The sequence below is a fragment of the Strix uralensis genome, chromosome 18 (genome assembly GCF_047716275.1).
Source record: "Strix uralensis isolate ZFMK-TIS-50842 chromosome 18, bStrUra1, whole genome shotgun sequence".
Classification (NCBI taxonomy): Eukaryota; Metazoa; Chordata; class Aves; order Strigiformes; family Strigidae; genus Strix; species Strix uralensis.
In genome coordinates this window covers 16,096,512-16,119,208 of record NC_133989.1, presented here as the reverse complement: position 1 = coordinate 16,119,208, position 22,697 = coordinate 16,096,512, and the positions used below count along the sequence as shown (strand labels likewise).

The window sequence follows — 22,697 nt, the reverse complement described above, 5'->3', positions numbered from 1 at the left end:
AAGCAGGATGTATTCTGTGGGCAGAATGGATTTATTCCCCAGCTGATGATAATCACAGTAATTTCATAGGTAGCTTTACCATCAGACATTTTATCTGTATCTAACTGTATTCTGAAGGGAATAATTTTCTGTTTAATTAATTGTTCCCCAAGTAGTTTCCCAGAATAAGGTGTTCTAAAATCCCAAATTTTAGAATTGCATTCTTTTTAAAGAGCTGGTATCTGGGGCAAGCTTGTTGCTTTAAAGGAGCCATCCCTCCTTTAAATTTACAATGTAGACAGTCCTAATATAGAAGTTAAAAAATGAATTATAAAAATAGAAGTGAAACACTTGGAAAGTTAGAGAAAAAATTCTTCCCTCCTGGGTACTGAATAGGTCTTTAAAAACTTTCCGGTAGTAGAGGTGCGAGCTTTACTTTCCACTGAAGAGTGATTTCTGTGGTGGGAGAGTGATACATGGTAACTTCTACTTCAGAAACCTCTGTCTGTTGAATCTTGTCTGTGGAACCTTCATTTAATTAAAAGGTTTGATTAATGCAAGAATTGTGTACTCTTGTCCTAGTTAGAGATGCCTTGGCATGCCTTCAGGTCTAAGGAGTTATTTCTAGGCACATGAACTATTTCTAATAGGAATGAGAGAGCCAAAAGGGGAGAAGGGTGAGGGAAACTTGTGGTTAATCTCCAAACATAGACTGTTAGTGTCTTTATACTGTCTTAGAGGTGGCATAGGTGATGTATGGGCACTGATGCTGAAGCTTGGCACCTCCTAGGCTCTGATGAAGTCATCTCTCTAAGGAGGGAGGAATAGTGATGATTTGCTTGGTTCTTCTGGTGGCTGCCTGACCATAGTTGGCATATAAAACCAAAGAATCTGTGAAAAGTATTGCTTCATGGTCTAGGTGAATCTCTTTGATAGTACTTGAGAGCCAAGAAGTGTAGGAGTCAGGAAGGAATATATTCCACACAGAAAAAATAAGGTTGACTTCCTTGGGGCACATCTGACTGGAGAGTCCATTTCTGAATGCTCTCTGGCCTTCTTACAGCTAGGTTTGAACACTCCACAAGACAAGACCCAAGTGCTGGGTAGGCCAAGGTGACTGTGTCAGATCCTTCTCATTAGAAGTACCCCTCTTGAAAACTTCTCCAGGAAACAGATGTAGAGGTAACTTCCTAGGATGAAGGTTTAAGAATGACAGGATCTGAAGGACTTAATGTGCACATTCCAAGCATGAGGAAGAGGAGTATGGTTTCTGTGCCACATAGCCTAAATCTCCAGCATCACATCCTAACGACACATGCAGATCCATAGTGTGAACATGCATATGGACAAACCACCTCTGGAAAACCCAGTGGCTATCAGAGTAGAGGTAAATCTGGAGACGGAAGTTGTTTCTGTGGTTGGTTGGTGGTTTTAATCCTAACGTAGAACGGCTAGAGGCAAGGCATGCTCAGCTATCACACTATTCTGTCCCTGGCAGGAGGCAACAGCACACGTTAAAGGAAGAGTGTAAGAATGGAGCAAAGCATCTGTTGATGCTTCCCTGTTACACTCTACTGCCTTGGGACTTCCTGAGCTAGAAGCCACGTTTGTCTAATTCTCTGTTTTGGAATTTTTTCCCCCCCATAAATGTAAAAAGTGAATTCTAAACACATGAAATCTTTCAGAATCTACAGCGTCCTGTGGCTGCGTGTTCTAGAGTTTAAGCACAAATGTGACAGTAGATGATGTTTGTTTCTGATATGTATCTACTGTTTAGGGCCAGAAATTAAATTCCTGAAATGTATCCAGATTTTTCAGTGAATTTCTGTTAGGTGCAAAATGTGATTAAATTAATATTTAGTTTTGTTTTTGTGTTTTTTTCCCTCTCCCATCAAGGGTGCCAAATGCCTGATACTTTGAATTCATGGTTTCTAGTAGCCCAGCTTCATGTCTGGTAAGTGCAAAGTAAAATAGTAATATAACTATTTTCAGGAAATAGAGTGATAATGTACCTTAATGTGAGAAAAAGTAGGCTCCATGGTTATTGATAATAGTGGTTATGTTCAATGTACTAATTACTGAATTTTAGCAGTTTTCTACTAAAGAACAAAAAAGTCCCCTAGAGAAGCTAACATATTTTACATCTCTAAACTCCTCAGTAGTGGAATGATCTTTGCCATGAGTTTTCTAAAAGCCTTGCTCAGCCTATGTGGAAAAATCTTACTGGGGTGTTTTAGGAAAAGTTTAAATTTATGTAAAAGTCATTTAAATTGGGAGAATTTGTGGTGACTGAAGTTGCTGCTCGTCAGAAGCATTTAACAAATTATAGCATTGGCATTTATTCTTGCACCTCTGAAATGTGCGTACAGGTTGGTGAATGCCAGCTTGGCTACATCTAAAAATATTTAACACTTTAAACATTAAGATTTTTCCTTTTTTCATTTGTGAAAATAGTAGCCAAAAAAATCAGGTTTTCATCTAGCATTACATACTTGTAAAGGTCAGAGGGATGCACAAGGGAGTACAGTAATTTTTGTTAAGTGCCAGATCTTTCAGGAAACTGAAGTCCGTAGACTTAACGTTCAGTTATCCAAAGGCTGAAAGGAAGTTTGTACTGAAATAGCTGCACTTAAGCATAGGCCCCTTATTTCCTTGCCTCCTTTTTTTCCCCTTCCCTCCTTTTAATTTCCTGTCTCCTCAATACATTGAAAGATGGGGCAACTCATTCACTAAAGAATGAATAAATCAGCAGAACCATTGAAATTATAATCAGTTAATGAAATCAGTAGAATCAAATAAGGAAAACCCTTGAGATTTGCAGTTTGGGGAAAAAATTACTTGATAAGCTAGTCATTCATATCAATATTTGGAAAACTACTGTAATAAACATTCAAAACCAAACTTAGTAAGTATCCGGGGAAAAACAAAGAGGGGTGACATGAATCTGCAAAGAACACATGTTTTTTCACATCATCTTGATTTTACATTGACAGGAAAATGTACCCTGTGATACACAGCATCATATTCAACATACATAGTCTTCTTTCATGACAGGCATAAAAATAAACAAGGGGACTATGATAGAGATGAAACTGGTATGGGATAGACACAAAAAGTCTGAGATCATTGGAGAAGGCCAAGAGTTGCCACCCTTTGAGCTGGTGATGTTAAGGAGCCAATGAGGGAAATGGAAGTACTTCTGTTTAAGATACGGTGGACAGGTTGACAGCAATATACTACACAAGCAGGAAGGAACCAAATCCCTCTACTTTGTATAACAGCAATGAAAAGTCGAGTGCGGAGGTTAGCACTAAAGGTTAATTTTTCCAGGGTCTGTGTGCCTGGGTCCTCTGTGTTCCTGGCAGCTTGACCTAAGGAGTGCTGTCATTCTGAACCACAAATGAGAGATCCATTTTGATATTCCAGGATACAGAGAAGCCTGTGATAGGCCTGCTCACTGCCTGGGTCATTGGGGAATGATGCAGGCTTTGCTTGCGATCAGCTTAGTGACCAGGATTTTGCCATGACATAATTTTGCTTTCACGATCAGGTTTATTGTAAACTTATGTTCTCTGTGATTCTCTTTCTTTAATCCATTTGACCTCAGTAAAGTGGGAGCGGAACATTATTGATTCTGCTAGCTCTGGGAAGACCAAGGACATCCTACCCCTGTCTGAAGGCTGCAGTACCTCTGTCTTTCCTGCTGGACCTTTTGCCTAAGAGGCTGGAAACCTTCCTGATCTGGTGGCCAACGACCTGAACATGTAGATTCTGATCACCATCTGTTAAAGTGTTCCTGTTCCACCTTGCAGTGCAGTCTGGATCACTTTCTGGTGTACTTCTTCCCTCTCCTTCAGAGTTTTAGTTTCAGCTGATTCAGAGTGTCTTCTGGAGGTGGAGAAGATGAGAATTTTTCCTAGTTTGGCAAACCCTGCCTCCTTACTGTTGTCATTGCCCATCATGTTCTAGTCAGCTGTGTTTCTGTGCTTTATGCATCCCACTTTTGTAGACTTAAGATGCTTGTCAGAGCATACGTTCTTGTGTTACAGATTCTGACAAGTCCTCTGTTTGAATCTGGCTCTTATTTTTTCTTGCCTGTGAATAGAGTTTTCCTACTTGCCTCCAGTCAGAAAGGGGAGAAATTCAGGCTCTCGTGTTTAGCCTCTGCTTTTGCTAACTTCTTTCAAGATAATGTTCCTTTAGGTACACTCCAGTGCCTTCCAGTGCAGTGCTAAAATGATACTTTAGAAAATCTACATATCAATATTCTTTCCTGAATGTCATGGTTTTATAGGCTGTCTCTGCTACTTCATACCTTTGATGTCAGGAGGACTCTTTCTTTTACATTTAGAAGTCCAGACCTTTCAGAAAATCAAGCTGTTCATCTCCACTGCTGGGTTTGCCTTTTCCCATGCGGTGGCAGTCTAAATGGAATATTGGCTGTGTCCAGAGCTGTTATGAAACTGCCCAAAGAGATGACTTTTGTGACTGTTCTAAGAAATGTTTTGGTGCAGGATGTATCATGTAGATACCTAGAGCTCCATTTGTATTATTAGCACACCAAGTACGGTGACATCTCTAAAATATTTAGGATCAAAATAGAGAGGTGGTACAATTCCTGTTACCAAAGACTCAAAGATATGTTGCAAGAATTCATCTGAGCATTGTTTCTGATAAGGAAATCTGCACTTGAGAAAGTGTTGATAGTCTGAGAGAGTCCAGAGGAGAATAAGAACCACCAAGTATGTAGAAAACAGTTGCTGCAGGAAAAGATTTCTCAGATTTGCATGGAGAAGACTGGGGATACCATACTGTTTTGAAATGTGCTGCTTCAGAAGAAAGGGAATAAACTGTTTCGTGGTAGAGAGGGCAGGCAGAAAGGTGTTTAAATTACATCAGAGGAATCTTGCTGGAGATTTGTTTTAAGAACAAGTTTATCTGGGATGTCTTAGGCATTTAGTTGATCCTGCCTTAACATGAAGGAATGGGCTGCATGGCTTGAGCAAAGGCACCGGGGGAGGGGAAGACTGCACAGCCATGCTCGGTTCTGTTAGTCTGTGCCCCAGCAAAGACCTGTATGTGGCTGTAAATGCAGTAGTTGGTGAACTTGCTAGGCTGGGGCACAGAACAACATGTAGACCTAATCATGAAACGTTCAGAATTCTGCTTGTTACCATTATTCATAGAAGTGTGTGTCACAACATATAGCTGATGACAGAGTAGATTCAGGAGCTTCCTTCTCCCATCCCCTAAGTTGCTGGCCATTCATGAATGGGTTAAACAGAATAAAGCCTTTCAAAATCGCTGTTGATACTTGTGGTGTTAAGCCAGAGTAATTTCTCTGAACAAGTATAACATAGCCCCAGAAATAATTGCTCTGGAGCAACCGAGGAAGCAGGAGTGAGTGGGCAGCTGCAGGGGATGGCAGGAAGCTCTTGAGTGGGCTTTGGCCTTAGAAGTGTAATGTGTGATCACACCTTGACTGCATGGCACTGAGCCACCTCACAACAGTTGACAGGGTGGTGTCAACTACCGCTTCTGGTGTTTAAGCCAGTCTGTTGGCACTGTGGGAATACTGACAGAAGCAGTTATAGCTGGGGCTGTTGTGGGAAACTGCGACATCTCATCTAAGATGGGTGGAGTTATAGAGGCTCCTGTTCCTTTTCAGGCAGCCTTTCATATAATTTTCTTCTAACATAATCTCTCTGCATAACTTAAATACAGGATAAATTATCCAACGCAACAAATGTCAGGTAGACATCTTTCTGAAGATAGTCTGGAATAATTTTTCTTTCATGGTTTGATGAAGATGAGTCAGTATTTGACTAAACTACAGAACGGATTCTGTAGTGAAACGATAAAATGTTTCACACTCTGTTGATCTAGTTAGAAGGTTTATAGTCTTTAAAGAGTCTGTGTCTTTTAAACCTCAGACGGCAGGTGTAGTAACAAACTACCAAATTTTCAAATAAACTGCAAAATTCCATGATCTCACTCACGGTGCTGCAGAACAGCTCTGTGACAGCACTATGCATCCAAACACAGAGCTGCCTTTTAGGCTTTGTGGGTAGCAGGTTTTACTCTGAACACCACTCCAGTCCTGCTCATCAGTGACCAATTGTTAGCTGTTGGTCTGTGCACTGCTCTCTCCTGCTTCACCACCACTGAAGGCAGACTGGATAGGAACCAGTATTTATGCTCGGGAGGAGGTTTTCTTGCCAAGCCAGTCTTACTTTTTCCCCCTGAGCTTGTGTATTCAGCAAAAGAAGTTTAAAAATGCTTTTCTTAGCCCAAAATTAGTCTTTTAAACTGAGTCTTTTTCTCTTTGGCTAGTTAAGAGTGGGTAAAAATTTGGGATACAGTAACACTTTCATACAGCTCAGTTATGTGAATGCACAAGAGGAACAAAGGTTTTGAAACTGGTGGAAGTAAGACACAAAAGTTCTGAGCTCTTTGTGCGTTTGTTTTGTGGAAGGACTGGTAACTGGACAGCTGTTCTCTGGGTTCTGGACCACTGTTTTAGCAGAAAGCTTTGTCATCTTTCTGTGAGCAAGATGAGGATTCATTTCTCGATACTGTCTTAATTGCATTTGTTTGCTGGGACAGTGGTGCTGTTGGACAGATACCAAGTTGTCACTGCCACATTATAAACCTTGGGAATCCTTACACAGCTCTGTTTCCTGAGACAGAAATTGCCAGTGTTCCCAATGTTCCCTTTGCTGCCTGCTGCCCTTCCCCTTCTCTATCCAGCTTCTACCCAGCTTCTGAGAGAAGCCTCTACCCATCTTCTCTCAGTCACTCCACCCTTTGATCATCGGTCTGCTTCTCAGTCCCTCTCTCCATCTCTGACCTCATTCCGCCTGGCTTGTGTCGGGAGCCCGAGCTGGCCCCTTGTATGGCCAGTGTCATTTTCAGAAGCTCTCCATCTAGAAATCAGATTCTGGTCCATGGGCTTTTCTTTCAATTTTGGTGTCTCAGTTGAATGACCCTTGTATATGACTTAGATGTATGGTTATAATCAGAAAAAAGAATATAGGATTAATGCAGTTTTTGTTACCTTCAGTTTGTTTTGTCTCTGTGACTCATGGCTGGCAATAAGTTTTGCTTCCTTTACAGGCTAAAAAATATCTTTCCTTTACTAATCAGTAGACAAGATAGAAACCATCATAAAGTTTGGCATCTGTCCTTTTACAGGTCAGCCCAACAGACTAGCTTCAAGTGTTTATGACTCTCCCTGTTGAGCTGGCATTCACAGATCACCAAATACTTTTAATGCCTGTAGGGAGTCACAGAACTTCTGTCCACTGAAGAACAGATTAAAAAAAAAAAAACCATCATTTTCACTTCTTAACTCTTGTGGCACATTCACTATTGTTAGTATGCAACTGCTTCAAAGTGGCCTCCAGCAGCTCTGCTCTGTTGTTTTTACATAAGCTGTGAGAAGAATTTCCTGTGAGCAGCCTCCCACCTATAGCTTGTCTCTATGCAAAGCAGTGACCTCTTTTAGCTCCAGTGTTTGAGCATCACCTCATCTCCAGTAACTCAGTCTATCCTGGACAGGCACTTCTGACTCATAACACGGGCGTAGAGCTGATTAGTGAGGTAGAGAAGGTGGGATGGTGATGGGATTGGTCTCTTAGTTTAGTGAGGGATTAGCCTGTATTTCAATTCATGCTGTTTACAGATGTTGTAAAAGAGGCAAAATAAAATTTTTTCTGATGATTTATTTTTTAGACAGAACAGCAGCAATGAAGTTCAAGTGGCTTTAGTGCTTAAAAAAAAAGTAAACCAACTCAACCTGGTATTCTCATTAAGATCCCACAATGCATTTACAAACTTGTGAGTTCTTCTAGCATGTACTGCATGTAGGGGGCTTGCCAAGTGGTTGGAGATGTATCCAAAGACCCCTTTAGTTGAATAACTTAGGACAATGCTAATGTGAACTTGGGTGAAGTCTGTAACTTGCTTAAATCTTCACAGCTTGGCTAGTTTGGACTCTTAGAGCACTTTAGTATGCCAAGCTGAATTACAGCTGGCTTGTAGCATAGGATTAGACAAGACATTTTTTCCTGCTCCAAAGGGTGATATTCTTAAGGCTGAGGAATTTAGGTTGCAGTACTGTTTAACTAGATTACAGTACTGTCAGCCAGAATAGAGTCCACTGTCACTCTTCCATAGCTAAATTGGCCAAAATCCATCAGATAGAGCTCTTGAGTACAGAACAGAAAAGTTTGTGATAGTCTACTTTTTTTAAAAATAGAAATCTTTGGGGTTTTTTTCCTGATCACAAAAACAAAACTGTAAGGAGAATCTTAAATGAACTTAAATATATTTAATTTACTCTTTACATATGAAGAAAAACTAGAAGTGATGAATTTGGTGTTTATATTCTTGCAGGATGTGTCTGCTACGAATGAAGCAGGAGGGTCGCTCAGGAAAATACATGTGTCGCTATATAGTTCACTGCATGTGGGAGGATGTTGAACAGCGTGGTAAGGTGATGGGGGTAAGTCATCTTTGGTGGTGATAATCTTGATGATTTCACATCTTTCAATGCTTTTGTAACTTTGCATATCTTAGAAGAATGCCTACGAATCAACCTGTAGCTGCTTGCTTATTTATTAGCGTAAGCTGGTGTATGTAGCCCTTACTCCTGACCATTCACTCCCGCAGCTGTACTGCCTGTTGTATTGAGCCACTGACCTTGTTTCTGAAACTGCACCATGGCCTGGGTGAAGATACTGCTTTGTCTGAAAGTGATTAATTTTCCATGTGGTTTGCCATGTGATTGTAGAAGTGGATGCTGCTGTAGCAGAATGGGCGTTTGCGGATAGAAATAAGCAGATGAGTTAGGGAGAAACGTGACTGGTGCCAAATGTATAACTGCAACTTAAGTAGTTCCAGCGGAGCTTTTAGTTTTCTCTGTATCTAGGATGTTGAGTAAAAGGAAAGTTAAGAGACAAGGTTTTTATGTTAAGTTCCTGTACATGACTATAACTAGTCATTAGTTTATTTTTCATTTGGATTCTCCAGTATACCTAGTCTTTATCACAAAAGAAACATTGTAAGGAGAGAGTAGCTCCAAGGATAGTTCATTTGCAAGTTTGAAGGAAGAACAAGATTGCATCTTTTTGGCCTGTTCTGAGGAAGGTGATGCTAGTTAGTTGTAATGGTCATTTCTGGCCTTAAAGTCTGTAAGTGCGTTTCTCCAGCCTTGGTCTTCAGAGCAGGCAGTGCCCAAGCAATTGAAGGAGGAGATGGTTTTCATAACCCCAGTATCACAGTGGTGACAGGGGACCCGCTACATTTGAGGGTGCCTACATTCAGGGCACTTCTAGTGGGAGAATAGGGCTGGGAAAGATCTCCTGTGTTGTGGAAAAAGAACTGTTCAGTGATTAAATAGAGGTTTGTCTGTGATTAAAACAAATTGGTCTGTTAGAGAAGTGACAGTTTTCATAGAGCAATAATGGCATATTGTCAAGTCTTAGTTGTCAGCCATATTTGGAGAGGCTGCTACAGTATCCCTATTGGTGACAAACAAGGGAGTTAACCAGTGAGTTAGGATTTGGTATGCGATCCTGCTAGTAATTCAAGAAGCTTCTCTGATCTTTTATTTTGTATGTGGTTTTAAAAAGTGTTGATTTTGGTGCAACTTGAGTTATTCTATCAGCAATGGCTCTCTTTTCATAATTGTTGGAAATTTCATAGCTTTAGTATGTTACAGCTTGCTTTTAAAGATAAATCATGCTCTTAATCTTCTTTTGGATTAAATCTAAATTCAGGCATTTTAGAATTTCTTTCTACATTAATGGGTTTACATAAATTCCAGTATAGGAATCTTCACTGTCCTGGTCAGATGCCATAAGGCAGTGTGAGTGAGCCTAGACAAATTAGATGATAGTACTAGAGGAGAAGTTTGAATCAAACAGCTTATGCATTTTTGTCCTTATCCGATGTCTTCAATGTCCTATCAGTGGTTGATTCTGCTCTCTGTAGGAACCGGAGGCAGCTCAGATCTTCATTCTGGGTATAAATTTAAGGGTGCTCTTCTTGAAAAGAAAAAAAAACAAACCACCACCACCACCTAGCCAAACACCCCGCCTCCCAGAGCCCCCCAGAATCTCTTCAGAGATCTTTTGATTCCATCTGTGCACAGAGAGAATGCTGCTTTGAAACAGGAAATTATTTCTCTGTTCCTTTTCATCCTCATTTTGCCTTATATGAACTCACCTCAAATGCCATCTTGTAGTGTTCCTTGTAGGATCTGAAGCAGCAGCAAAGAGAAGGAGAGCTAGTCATTTGCTACCCTTACAAGGATGCAGAACTCAAAAATAAAGCATGGTCTAAGTTAGACCTGTATCAAGATTTTTTTTCAGTAAACTGTAAGAAAAAAAAAGACAGTGCTTACAGTCAGCTCTTTGTAAAGGGAAGCAAAGGGTTTCCATTTCTGCAAACTAAACTATTCCATTGCTCCCCAAAATTCCTCAAAGAGTAAAAAAACCCACCAGTATCCTTATGTTTTCATCCAGTCTGGAGCCTCAAATGTTATTACATGCATATTATAATGGTATGGTTGCTGTATGATGCAACTGCAAGGAGAGCTCAGGTTGTTTGAATGCCATTCATTCTCTGCCTTGGCAGGTTAGGCATCTTTTCAGTTTATCCTTGAATTTAAATTTCGCAATCTTTGTTTGTAGTAATGAGCATGCAATGTAATAATGAACATGCTTAGTTTGCAATAATATGATTCCTATAATATGCTTTTGACTGTAACCTAGTGTTAACATAGCTTTTATGTGGCAATAGCTGATGCTTAAATGAAGTATGTACACATTTAAAGGCTTGATCTCAAAAACAGTTACATCTGTGTGTATATTTAATATAGTTTAGCTGCACAGAGGCCCATTGATTTTAATGAGACTCCTTGTGAGAGAATGTGAACTCTTGAGGTAACAGCTTACTCGACCAGGCATTAAGGGTGTGTAAGAAAGCATAGATTGTAAACTTGGAAGTTAGAACTGTTCTCTTCCCCATAGTGTTTGTGAAGGCATAGGGCTTTCATAATCTTCTAGTGGTTTTTTTTTCCTTTCATCTTTTAATTATTCCTAATCTTTCATTAATTATTTTGTCAAGATGAATGAACTTTTTTGTCTCTTCTAGTAGTATTTATTGTATGTTAGATGAAAATAATTTATGCATTGATGTTTGAAGAGGTTAGCTGTTCCCTTGCTTCTTATCACTGCTTTATTTTCCTTCCTTGGTGCTAGCGATCCCAGCTTAATATGCCACTTCACCCATGCCCCTGAATGGGCAGTTCCTGTTTCTTCCATGCTTGTTCACTCTTCTTCACTTACTTTCCTCCCCATCACATAGATGTGCCCTGATTGAACTCTTTCTCTCATCTCATCTTTAGCAGCAGCAAGGAGTTTTAAGTGAGAAATAAGTAAAGGGCAGTTAGCCTGAGTGTTAGGATCTACTTACTAATCTTGATATTTGTCCCTAATGGTTCTTCTCAAATGAAGCTGACATAATGACAAAAGGTCTGTGAGCTGATTGAGGAATATGTGTAACAGCTATTTATTTTCAAGTAATTTAGTCCTGCAATCAGTATATATGCTACCTCCAAAAGAAGACAACCTTAATGTTCCTCTGTTGATGCTTTCAAATTTCAGAATCTGAGCCTTTCTCAGAAATAAGTTAAATGAAAAAAAACTTTACTGAATACTTCTATGGCACTAAGTCAGTGCCTAGGATATTCCATTTCTTACTTTTTCTCTCATGGAGGGTATCAAAGGTCAGTATTTAACTCCAATTGGTACATTCCTCTATTGTGGTATAAGTGACAGAGCACCTCTGTAAAATTGCTAGTTGGATGCAATTAGTTTAACTTGTTGACAGACAAAGCTGTAGTTCCTCAGCTTGTTTCCACATCTAGCAACAATTCCAACACTTGATGCAGAAAATGGATACTATATTCCTGAATTGATATTGATGGTTTATTAAAATATGCCATCTGCTCTTAAATATACAAGTTCATTGGAGCTGAAAGTGATAGAATGTAAGGCATTTTAACTACTAATTTACATCAGCTCCAACTCCAAATGGAGTTTGTATTATTTCAAAACCTGGTTGTTAAAACTGCTGAGATCTAAATCTCAGCTACAAAGTTTTGGGACCTGTTAGCCTGAGCTCCTTCAGCACTCCTGAATGTCGGCAAGAGTCAGAAACCAAAACTTGACACAGCTGTAAAAACACACAGAGAGCCTGTGGCCTCAGCAAATTCTACTGGTGCAGGCATATTTCAGATATAAATTTTACTCTGCTGTCCCTAGTACTAATGAAGTCAGTTTCTTTTGGTGGGTTTGCAGCCAGGTGTGTCCAGTTCTGTGGCTAACCAGTGCTCTTGACTTAATTTTTCCACTAGTGACATTTCTATCAAACTTTAAAAACAAACAGAAAAATTGGCTTGATGCAATGGCTCAAAGTGTTAATAGTAACATTAGGCTGGGTAAAAGACTTCCTTTCGATCCTACTTTGCCAGAGATCTCCACCTTGTGGCTTGCAGTGAATAGATTTATACTATGCAAACTGGCAGCTGCCTAATCAGTTTGTAAGGGGAATTCAGTCAGTGCTAGAAGTTGCTGCGATTTGTCTTCCTAACAGAGTTCTTTAGCACCCTCAATATTAACCTTACTGACCTGAGTATTGTGTTTTAGTAACTGTGTGTATATAAAAGCAGTTGTTATAAGTTTAAGTGTTTTTTAATACCCTTAGCTGAAGCTGCAGAGTTGATCAGGACTTGTAGATGCTGGAGTTCCCTGGAATGGGATTTCAGCTGGTAATCGGACAATAGATATGAGGTTAAAAAAAGACAACTCCCCTTCCCCTGCCCCAAAACCCCCCCAAAAACCCATGAAAAAAAACCCCAACACCCCTTCCCCGCCCATGTCCCCCTCCTTCAAGAACCCCATACTAACACTTCTGGGTGCAAGTCACATGCTGTCTAAGAAAGATACATCAGACTTACTTGAATACCTGTAAATTGTTGTAGGCTCATTTTAACAGTGTCAGTCTTGTGTGTTGTGGTGGCATTCTGCTTCTGAAACACATAAGGTTTTTTTCAGTGCAAAATAACTTCATTTTATAACGATACATGTTCTAAAAGCTGCAAAAGAGATAAGCATGGGAGGGGCTGTCAAGCCCAGTGTGCCAAGCCTGTTTTAATTTATCTTAATCTCACTTTCCTGTTTTCCCACCAGACCACTTAGACCCCTGCCCCCTTTTTTTTCCAGGAACACATCTAGGTGTCTTTTGAATTCGTTTATTGGCTCTGCTGTGCATAGCACAATACAGTCTTTGTTATACTTTCGGCTAGAGCTGTTTATATACAGTGACCCATAATTTGCTCTCAGTTACATTGCTGTACATCTGAAGTAATGCCATCAGAATCAATAACATAGTTTACATCAGCGTAACTGAGAGCAGAATTTAGCTTCGTGAACTTAAACACCATTTTCTGTCTTAATACTCTTCTCACAGTTAGAAGACTTCAGATGATTAAAAATGCTATTTTACCTTACAGTAGCTAGAAAACTTCCTAAACTTGATAGAGTTCAGTTTATGTTATTCTTACTGTGGAAAAAAAAGAGTCTGACACTTCTAACTAAAAACTCAGAAATCATGGTCAGAGCAAGACAAGTAAGATTCTAGAATGGCTTTAGAAGATGAGAGGACAGGGCATGAAATGGATAGAATTTTAAAATAGAACTTGCTCTGTGTATGAATTGAACTATTGCAGTTGATACACTTACAGTGGGAAGCTACTGTACGTGAATACTCAGGGGCTCCTTTTCAGGCCTGTCTCTAAAATCTGATGGGAAGTCATGGAGTCAATTTGGGATGCACAGAAGAGAAACTACATTATCATGGGAGAACAGGGGTGGAGCTGGGGCAGAAGGGGAGTGTGTGCAGTGTTCTGGCAGTGCAGTGGAGGGGGAGTTGAGATGGAGGAAGTGTACTGAAGCAAAGCATTACAGAGAAGGTAGTGATTTTGTTTGAGGAAATGGACTGGGATATGAGATAGAGGATAGTGTTCAGTACAGTTGAGAACGGTTTTTTAAAACCTATAAAACTAAAGAGGAAAAGTTTTCATTTCAAATGGTCTGTGTATATTTTGAAATGGACTTTACTAGTACATTTTAAGGAGAAAGTTGTTATGAGTTTTTTAATGACTATTTAGAAAACATTATATATAACACTTTACCAGTTTCTAGTGTTCCCTCTTAAAAACAAAACAAACTTACTTGCCAAAGTACTGAGATCAACATTGCTATGTGTGTGTTTTGTGCTTGTTTTGTTTAATAGGATACTAGGCATTGTGTGATATGTTTTAACTGAACTTAGTGTTTTAAGAATATCACAAAAGAAATAGGTCATCAACCCTTGATCCTTTCTCAAAGAGCTTGAAAGTTCACAGCAAATTTCCAGTATTTTGGCATTTCATAAATGAATAATAGTATCAGGTACTGTTCTGGAGTAAATTCAGTAAATTTGATTCTGGAAATCTTAATAAATATGCAGGAAAATGCATGTGTCTGGAATGTTACCTTGCAAATATCTTGACTGTGATGAGGTCTGGAACAAACAATATGCATGGTGATGCAAATTTAACTTTACCAGGTCATGGAGTTTTGAAATAGGGGTCTCTTTCTTATGTTGTTTTTAATGTAGTTGTTCTAGAACCAGTGCCCATGGAACTAGCGCACCCGGTTATCTTAAGTATAGGCATGTTTGGGGCGTGCCAAGGATACCTGGTGTTGAAATCCAGGTATAATATATGCTTGGGTTCTTTTCAACTGGCCTGCCTCAGTTTTCTATAGAGTCTGGCATAAAAAAAATCAATTTACATTTCCCAGATGTGTTGGATCCTGATACTGTAAGGTAGTGTCCTTGGTCTATTTTGTGCCTCCTTCTGGTGCCTGCAAGAAGTACACTGGAAAGTGCCTTGTAGCACCTTTATTCCCCATGTTCTGTGCCAGTGAGGCTCACATGCCAAAATCGATTTTACCATGGAGTGCTTGTAGGTGTTAAGTGCTGCCCCGTGTTTCTCAAACTCTCCAGAACATCGTGTAGTTGCCAAAATTCAAATGCTGAGCAATGAAATACTGCTCACTACAACTGCATAATTTTTATTTTGACAGTGTAGAGATGATGGTGGAAACAGGAAAATGATCCTTACAGGACCTGCTGCAGTCTCCAGGCTCAGCGGAATGGGTAGCACCTGTATTGTCACTGTTTGGCTCCTGCCAGTGCTCTGTGTATCACTCATGATCCAGTTTGGGATTTGCCTGCGGTCAGCGCAGGGTTAAGTAACATGCTCTTATACTATGTATTTTGAGCATATACATTATCAGCTTCCATCCTTCTGGAGTTTGCCCCAGAATTCCTCAACTGAGATCAGCTGGTCTGCTTGGCTAAGCCTGTTGAGACTCTTGGAAGCGAGGTATCTTCTGTTGTGGTTGTAATTCTTTTTTAACAACTCTAAGCTGCTGCAGTGAAAACATGAATGCACTTTTAAGCTCCTTTGTAAATACAGAAAAATGCCAAGACCAATGTCTCTTCTAAATCAGAGTAATCAAACAAACCATGAAGAGGTTACTGTTGCTTGCACTTTTCGCTGCTGGTAGAATGTCACTGGTATCTTCTGGTTCCTCTTTAGGAATGGGTAACTTTTCCTTATGTTTTTGGTGCCTGCCTGTCTTGAAAGACAATAACATAAACATGAGTTAAGGTTCTGATATGGTCTGGGGGTGCTGCAGAGGTTTGAGAGGCTGCTCATTCCCTTGCCCTCACACAACTTCTTTTCATGTCTCTGGCGGACTCAGCAGCACCCATGTGTTGTGGCTTTGATTAAAACAGTGTGCAGCTGCTCTTGGCAGCTCACCGATTGCCACTGCCACCTTCTGTAGCATCTCTGGCTATTCCCTTGCTCCTGGATCAGGAGGTTCTAGTTGCCAGATGGTACCAGGTGGTGTTTGGTAACTGCTGCTGACGAGGAGAGGTTCGTTGGTTTTCTCTACACATTCAGCTTTCACTGAATGCTTCCAAATGCTAATTCTGGCTAAACTAAGGAGTGGTTGAAGTGCTGTATTTTACACAAATTCTGGACTTGTCTTCATAGGGCACAGATAGCACGAGTGAGGTCTGTTTGGTACTTGGGATGTCTTCTCTAACCTTTATTTTGGGGAAAGATTAGTGACGTTTTATTTATGAGAGCAAAACATGAGTGCAGCTTTACAGACTACAGTGATTGTTTCCAGGAGAGAAAGAGGCACAGCGTGCAAGAGAATTTCTTTTCTTTGTTTTCTCTGTGACGGCCAATGCATTCAGGCTAATGCAATCTTCATCAAGCTTATATCTGTACAACTGTGGTAATTAGTCTTGTTCTCTCTCGGTCCTGCTATCCTGTTAGAAGAGCATGGTCCTGTTACTCTGAGTTGCCTTCCTTGCTTGACACTTCCATTTTGTCAGGTACAGTGAAAGTTTACTTCCCCACTGATTGCTTTGCTCTATGGTACACTGACTGTATTACTGTTCTCAGGTATGCCTAATTTTGGCATTTACTTGCAGTACATAAGCAACTACTTAAGGTCTTAATTAATCACACCCATTCTCAGTGCTTTTTTTTCCTCTCCTTGTCCTTGGTTGTTTTTGTGTTACCCTAATGCCTGAATTCATTGGAGCTTGTATCTGATTCTCTTTTCAGGGTGTGCACCTGTTTTTACAGTTCCTTTCTGTCAGTACATCACACACTTCTCCCTTCCTACTTTTTATCTTGCAGAGATACTAGTTTCTCTCTCTACTTTTTCTTACCTCTTGTTAAGTCTCTGTTTTCTTGCAGGACCCCTTTCTGTATGTCAGACTGGCACTACCACATCTCTCCCTTCCCTTGTGTTTCTTCATGTTCAGTGAATCCTTGTACAACCATCAGTGCCAGCTGTGCCTGCTCTCCATCCCTGGCATGCTGCTTCACTGAGTCAGTGGCCACGTGCTGCCTTTATTCAACGTGCTCATCCAGCAACCTCCTGTTGCAAAGGTCCACAATGGAAGCTCAGGATCTGTCCTCTTGTCTGCTTGCTTCAAACCCACCCTTGCATGTTGAAGCGTCTTCGTGACTTTGCTTCTTTCAGCTCCAGATCTGTCTTCTTCAATTCCTTTATTTCTTTATTTGAACACTTGCTTTCCCATCCTAAATCTCTTTGCATATTTGCCATCGTCAGTGCTTTCCTCTGCTATTATCCTCGTGCCTCATCTTTTTCTCTCTCTCTGACCTAGACATCGCTCATATGTCTTCTGAAACTGCTGCAAGGATCAGCTCTGGCTTGTGGCTCACTGACATTATGTGTCCTGACTGTCTCCACTAGTGGGTTTTTTTGCTTGTAGTATGTACTGGGGAGTTGGTGGGCAATCTGCCAGTGCTGACAGTCTGAATCAGCTTCCCCTGCGTGCAGCTCTGTGCCAGTTTAATTGTCAAACTCCTTCAAAGGCCAGTCTTAAATTCTGCTGCAGACAGAATGTCTTCATGTTTATAATGCACATACTACAGTGCCTTGTAGCCTGGCTAGGTAAGTGGGTTGCAAACGTTTGTATTTCCCTGTTAGAACTCAGTTACTTCATTTTCTGATTTCTCTGGCCCATTTTATCCGTTTATAAAGCCCTTATTTTTGACTGCTTTTGCTAACAGCTCCCACAGTAGAATAAATGATAATGATTGGGAAGTGCAAATGCAATGCATTCAATAATTCCAATGCTTGCTTTCATGCTTGCTAGCTTCTTTGATTTCTTTTACTACCTTAGTATAAGCAATGGCATATGACACTTGTGCACATTTAGGCAAACTGATGTCTTGTTCTGTTTTCCATTCTGGTTTAGGAATCTCAATAGATTCTTTCTATTCCTTTGTCCTCAGTTGTTGTCTTCCTCTTCTGTTTCTGGTCATACACAGCACTTGCTGTGTCTCTACAAGTTAATTATCACTACACTTCTGTAAGAACTTGAATGTTGTTGTTTCCATATTCAAAGGGCAGGAAATTATGCAAAAGGTTAAAAGATTTGACCAAAGTGCCAGTGTATCTGATCTTAGAGATCTCTGTTTGTTGCTAGCAAAATGTACATCATGTTGATTTTCAAGTTAGTCAGATGGCCTTGTGGCTACAAGAATGCACATAAAAGGGGAGATTCAGCTAGTGGTATTTGGTGTCATGGATGGAAGATGGGGTCAGTACAATCTTGGTTTATGTGAAATGAGCAACACTGATCTGAGTTGGTCTTCAGATGGCTTGGGTGTGGATTCCATAACTCCAAATATATTTGAGCGGTAGCAGAAGGCTGGCAGGGCTGTGAATGACCAGTGGTTTTAGGGGGTGTCACCTGAACCATATAGTCATTTGTCTCATTTGTGCTAAAAGTGCTACCAATTCCTTCTATTTGTAGATGCTATTTGAAGACTTCATTTTTTAAAAGTGAGGAAATGGCAGAGACCATGTAATTGATGGAAGTCCATGACTAAAGCCCAGATGACAGAGCTATGTGCTGAGAAGCTTGAAAATAATGTGTCCCATTGAGAGCATCCGAAATTTGCCCTTTTCTGTTTCCTGTTTTATTATGCAAGAGGGAAGATGCCCCATATGTAGGTTTAATCTGTATTATTCAAGAAGCAGTGTGTAAGGAAATTTTTGGCTGCTTAAAATCCTTGCCCACGCTTTTAGGATCTTCTGGAAGTTTGTTTATTCACAGCAGCATCAAGTCTGAATGAAATACAGAAGTAGGATGGAAAACTCACAGTATCTTACCATGCAGCTTTTTCATGGTTCGCTTTCCTCCTTTGCCTTTTACTTGAGGGCAGAACTAGGGTAGAGAAATAATTTTTGTTCGCTTCTGAAAGGTTACAGTAATAAAGAAACTCTTGTTAACATCAGAGTATATGGCAGGCAGGAGTTTTCACAGTCTGGCATTGTTTATTTTACCAGCAATTTGGAACCTTCTGCACTCTTAAAATATTGGCAAGAAAATATTTAACTGTTAACTATTCTGTGGCATGCGTGTGTTTGAAGCCCTGGGGAGGAGGAGTGCTTGGGGAAATCGGGTTTTTCTCAGCTTATGATTGAAACCAGAAGGTGCAGAATATTGGTAGAAGGTGAAAGCAATGTGACTTCAAATTAGAATTTTACCCAAATGTGGAACTGATGGGAGAATGTCAAACAGGTCATGTATGAACAGGGCTGTGCTAGGAAATAGTGGGAAGTCTGATGGAGCAAATACAGATACACCAGTCTGCTAGGCACTACAAAAATGAATTTGAAAGTGAGATAGTAAGAGTGAGTATTTGCATTTGTCCTGGCCTTAATCACTGGATAAAGGTTGTAGCAGTACTAGGCGTTAGCATCAAGGATTAAGCTTGTTAATTGCTTATCAATTGTATGTACTTTAGCAATTATCACTTCATTTTAAAATGAAATAAACTTTTTTTTTTATGGAGAGTTTTTTAGGAGAGGAGATGGGTGACTTGCTGTTCCTATGCAATAGAAACTTGTTCTGGTCCCAAATTTTTCTTCCCATGAGGTTAGTAAAAGCTATGGTAAAGGTAGCATTTTTTGAAAAAATTGTACTAGCATATTTCAGGTGAAATTCCTATCAAGTCAGCAAAGTGGCCTGATGACTGGTATCCAGGATCATCTAATGAGCTGTGGCTGAGCTGTAGCTGTCTTGCTGCAAGTCAGGGCAGGAAGAGATATTACAGACAGAAGAGATACCAGTTGATATCTGCAAAGATCAGCAAAAAAATGAACAAAACTGAACATACTCAGAAGTCATTCTTCTAATATCAGATGAAGATCCAGGGTACTGTTTCTAGGAATGACCAGAGATATTTGGGAAAAAGTGTAAGAAACAGAACTGTATATCAGTATTTCTTCTGGTGTATTCTCTCGTCATTCACTAACAAGTAATATGAGAGTTGCAGGGGGACCATCATACTTAATAGCTACTAACAGAAATCCTCTATGAATGTGCAGTCCCTCTTTACCTCTTTCGTATTTTTTCCTCTTTAATGTCCTGGGGCAATGACTACTGCCACTTAATTGTGTTGAATGAGAAAGTACTTGTATTTTATTTTTAAAGTATTATATGGTCATTTATTCAGCTTTTTTTCTACATCTTTTTTATGAGAAACAGTGAAGAGTAATTCCTTGTTTACCTGCTTGATACCACTCATGATTTTACCTCTTCATCATCTTCCTTCTCATTTCTCCCTGAATATAACTAGTGTTTCCTCATATGGCTAATCACCTTGGTCTTTTCTGTGTGTTTTCTATTTCTTTTCTGCCTGTTCTGAGATGAAAAGGTAATAAACATGTGCATCATTTTATATGTGGGTACACTATAGATTTATGGCAGAATAGGGTTCCTCTTTTGTTCTATATTCCTTTTATGATAATTCCTAAAATTTATTGGTCTTTTTCTTCACTACTGTTTTCTTGAACTGAATTTTTTCAATTTCTCCACAAATTCTCTTGTAAGATCCATTTCTGGAATTGTAGCTGTTAAATGTGTGTGCATTGTTATATAGATTTGGGGGGGGGGGGTGTTTAATGCTACTGTATCTTTATCAGCACTGAATATTACTGGTTATAATTATCTGTGGATGTTATTTTAATTTATTATTGTATTTTCTACTAATTTGTACTTACCTAGTTCTGCTGAAGTACTTTTCAAAATGGATGCCACCTTTCATGGCTCTGCAGTCCTGTTAAATGTCACCTAATAGGTTTCATTTAGTTTAGTACTTTATGATCCCAGGGATTTTGTTGCTCTTGACTTTTATTAAGTTATCTTAAGTGTTTTTCTATGGGCAGATCATATCACATGGAATATGATGGACACTCAGAATCCTGAGTGCCGGGAGAAGGTGATGGAGCAATGTATGTTTACTGTCTCATCCAGTGAAAAAACTGGGCCACCAGATGAAACTAGCAGGAGCCAGTTTCAGAAGAAACAAACAGGAGGTGCTGGTTCTCGTCATGGGTAGTAGACCAGGGTACTTCTTGCTGAAGCAGAAAGTTTACTGGACAAGTTGCTTGACATAGACCTTTTGAAGGTTACTATTGTTGTGGTTTAAGCCCAGAGGGCAACTGAGCACCAGAAGTCACTTGCTCACTCCTTCCCCCTCAGGGATGGGGAGGAGAAAATAAAAGATTCTGGGATGGAGACAAGGACAGGAAGGGATGACTCACCAATTATGGTCACAGGCAAAAGACAGACTTGATTGGGGAAGAAGAAAAAGCACATCAATTTAATTTGAACACCACCACCACTTAATTTACCAATCAAACAGAGTAGAACAGTGAAAATACATCTTAAAAACACCTTCCCCCCACCCCTCCATTCTTCCCAGGCTCAGTTTTGCTCCCCATTTCTCTCCCTCCTCCCCTCCAGCAGCGCAGGGGGCAGGGATGGGGGTTGTGGTCAGTTCATCACCCGTTGTTTCTGCTGCTCCTTCCTCCGCAGGGGCAGGACTCCCCACACTCTCCCCCTGCTCCAGCGTGAGGTCCCTCTCACAGGAGACAGTCCTCCATGAACTTCTCCCATGTGAGTCCTTCCCACGGGCCGCAGCTCTTCCCAAACTGCCCCGGCGTGGGTCCTTGCCATGGGCTGCAGGGCTCCCAGCAACGGGCTGCTCCAGCACGGGCTGCCCTCAGAGTCCCGGCCTTCTTCGGCCGCAGCCCCCTGCTCCGGCGTGGGCTCCTCCACGGGCTGCAGGTCGGCATCTGCTCCCCCGGTGACCTCCATGGCTGGCGGGGGGCGGCCCTGCCCTCTCCCCACGGGCTGCAGGGGGGGGTCTCTGCACCAGCAAACCTCCCCCCCTTCTCCTTTCTTCCACTGACCTCGGTGTTTGCAGGGGTATTTCCCTCACAACTCCAACTCCTCCTCCCAGGTTCCCCTTCTTAAACAGGTTTATCACAGAGGTGCAGTCACCATCGCTAATTGCTAATTGGCCCGGCCTTGGCCAGAGGAGGGTCTGACTTGGAGCCAGGGGAGCTTCAAGAAGCTTCTCTCAGGAGCTACATCTGAGCCCCCTCCCCCACTAACAAAAACCCCGCTACACACAAACCCAACATACTACATAAACAAATATCAAGGGTTGAGAATTGTCCAGAGCTGAAACTGGCTGGGAGAATACTTGGAGGAAGCATATAGTCTTTCTACTTTTCTCAATGTATTGGCTACTGTTGAAGGCAAGATACCATGTTAGGTGGACCCTTGGACTGATCCAGTGCAGTGTTTTCTCTGTATGACTCTTTCTGACAGTTACTGAGGTTTGTCTCAGTAATGAGATTGAGTTTTACAGGATCTCCAGAAGTGCTCATGGTAAGTGTCTACCTCAGCAATTTATTTACCTTTACTACTGTCTTCTCCAAGTGCCTCTTTTAAACTTGCTTATGTAACTTCCTTTCAGTTTATCAGACTAAATTCTTGATTCTGGTGTGTTCAGAAACACGTTCATGATCAGTTTTAGTCTTGTAGCAAATAGTTTTTTAAGAGGTATTACAGGAAAAACCCTCTACAACTGCTCGCCCTTCCAGAGACTCAGCATTAACTAGACAGAGAGCAGAGTGATTTGACTTCTTTCCCCTGATCCTTTCTCTTGAGAGGTGGTCAGT

General features: G+C 40.7%; 1 protein-coding gene across 1 annotated transcript in view; it reads left to right on the top strand.

The window, feature by feature from the left end:
- The window catches only part of UQCC1 (ubiquinol-cytochrome c reductase complex assembly factor 1), a 50,397-nt gene that overhangs the window by 17,012 nt on the left and 10,688 nt on the right, over positions 1–22,697 (top strand). Inside the window, exons 6-7 of the mRNA XM_074888084.1 lie at positions 1,876–1,933; positions 8,377–8,485. Of these exons, the coding sequence (XP_074744185.1) occupies positions 1,876–1,933; positions 8,377–8,485 (167 nt within the window). The remainder of the gene's footprint in view (positions 1–1,875; positions 1,934–8,376; positions 8,486–22,697) is intronic.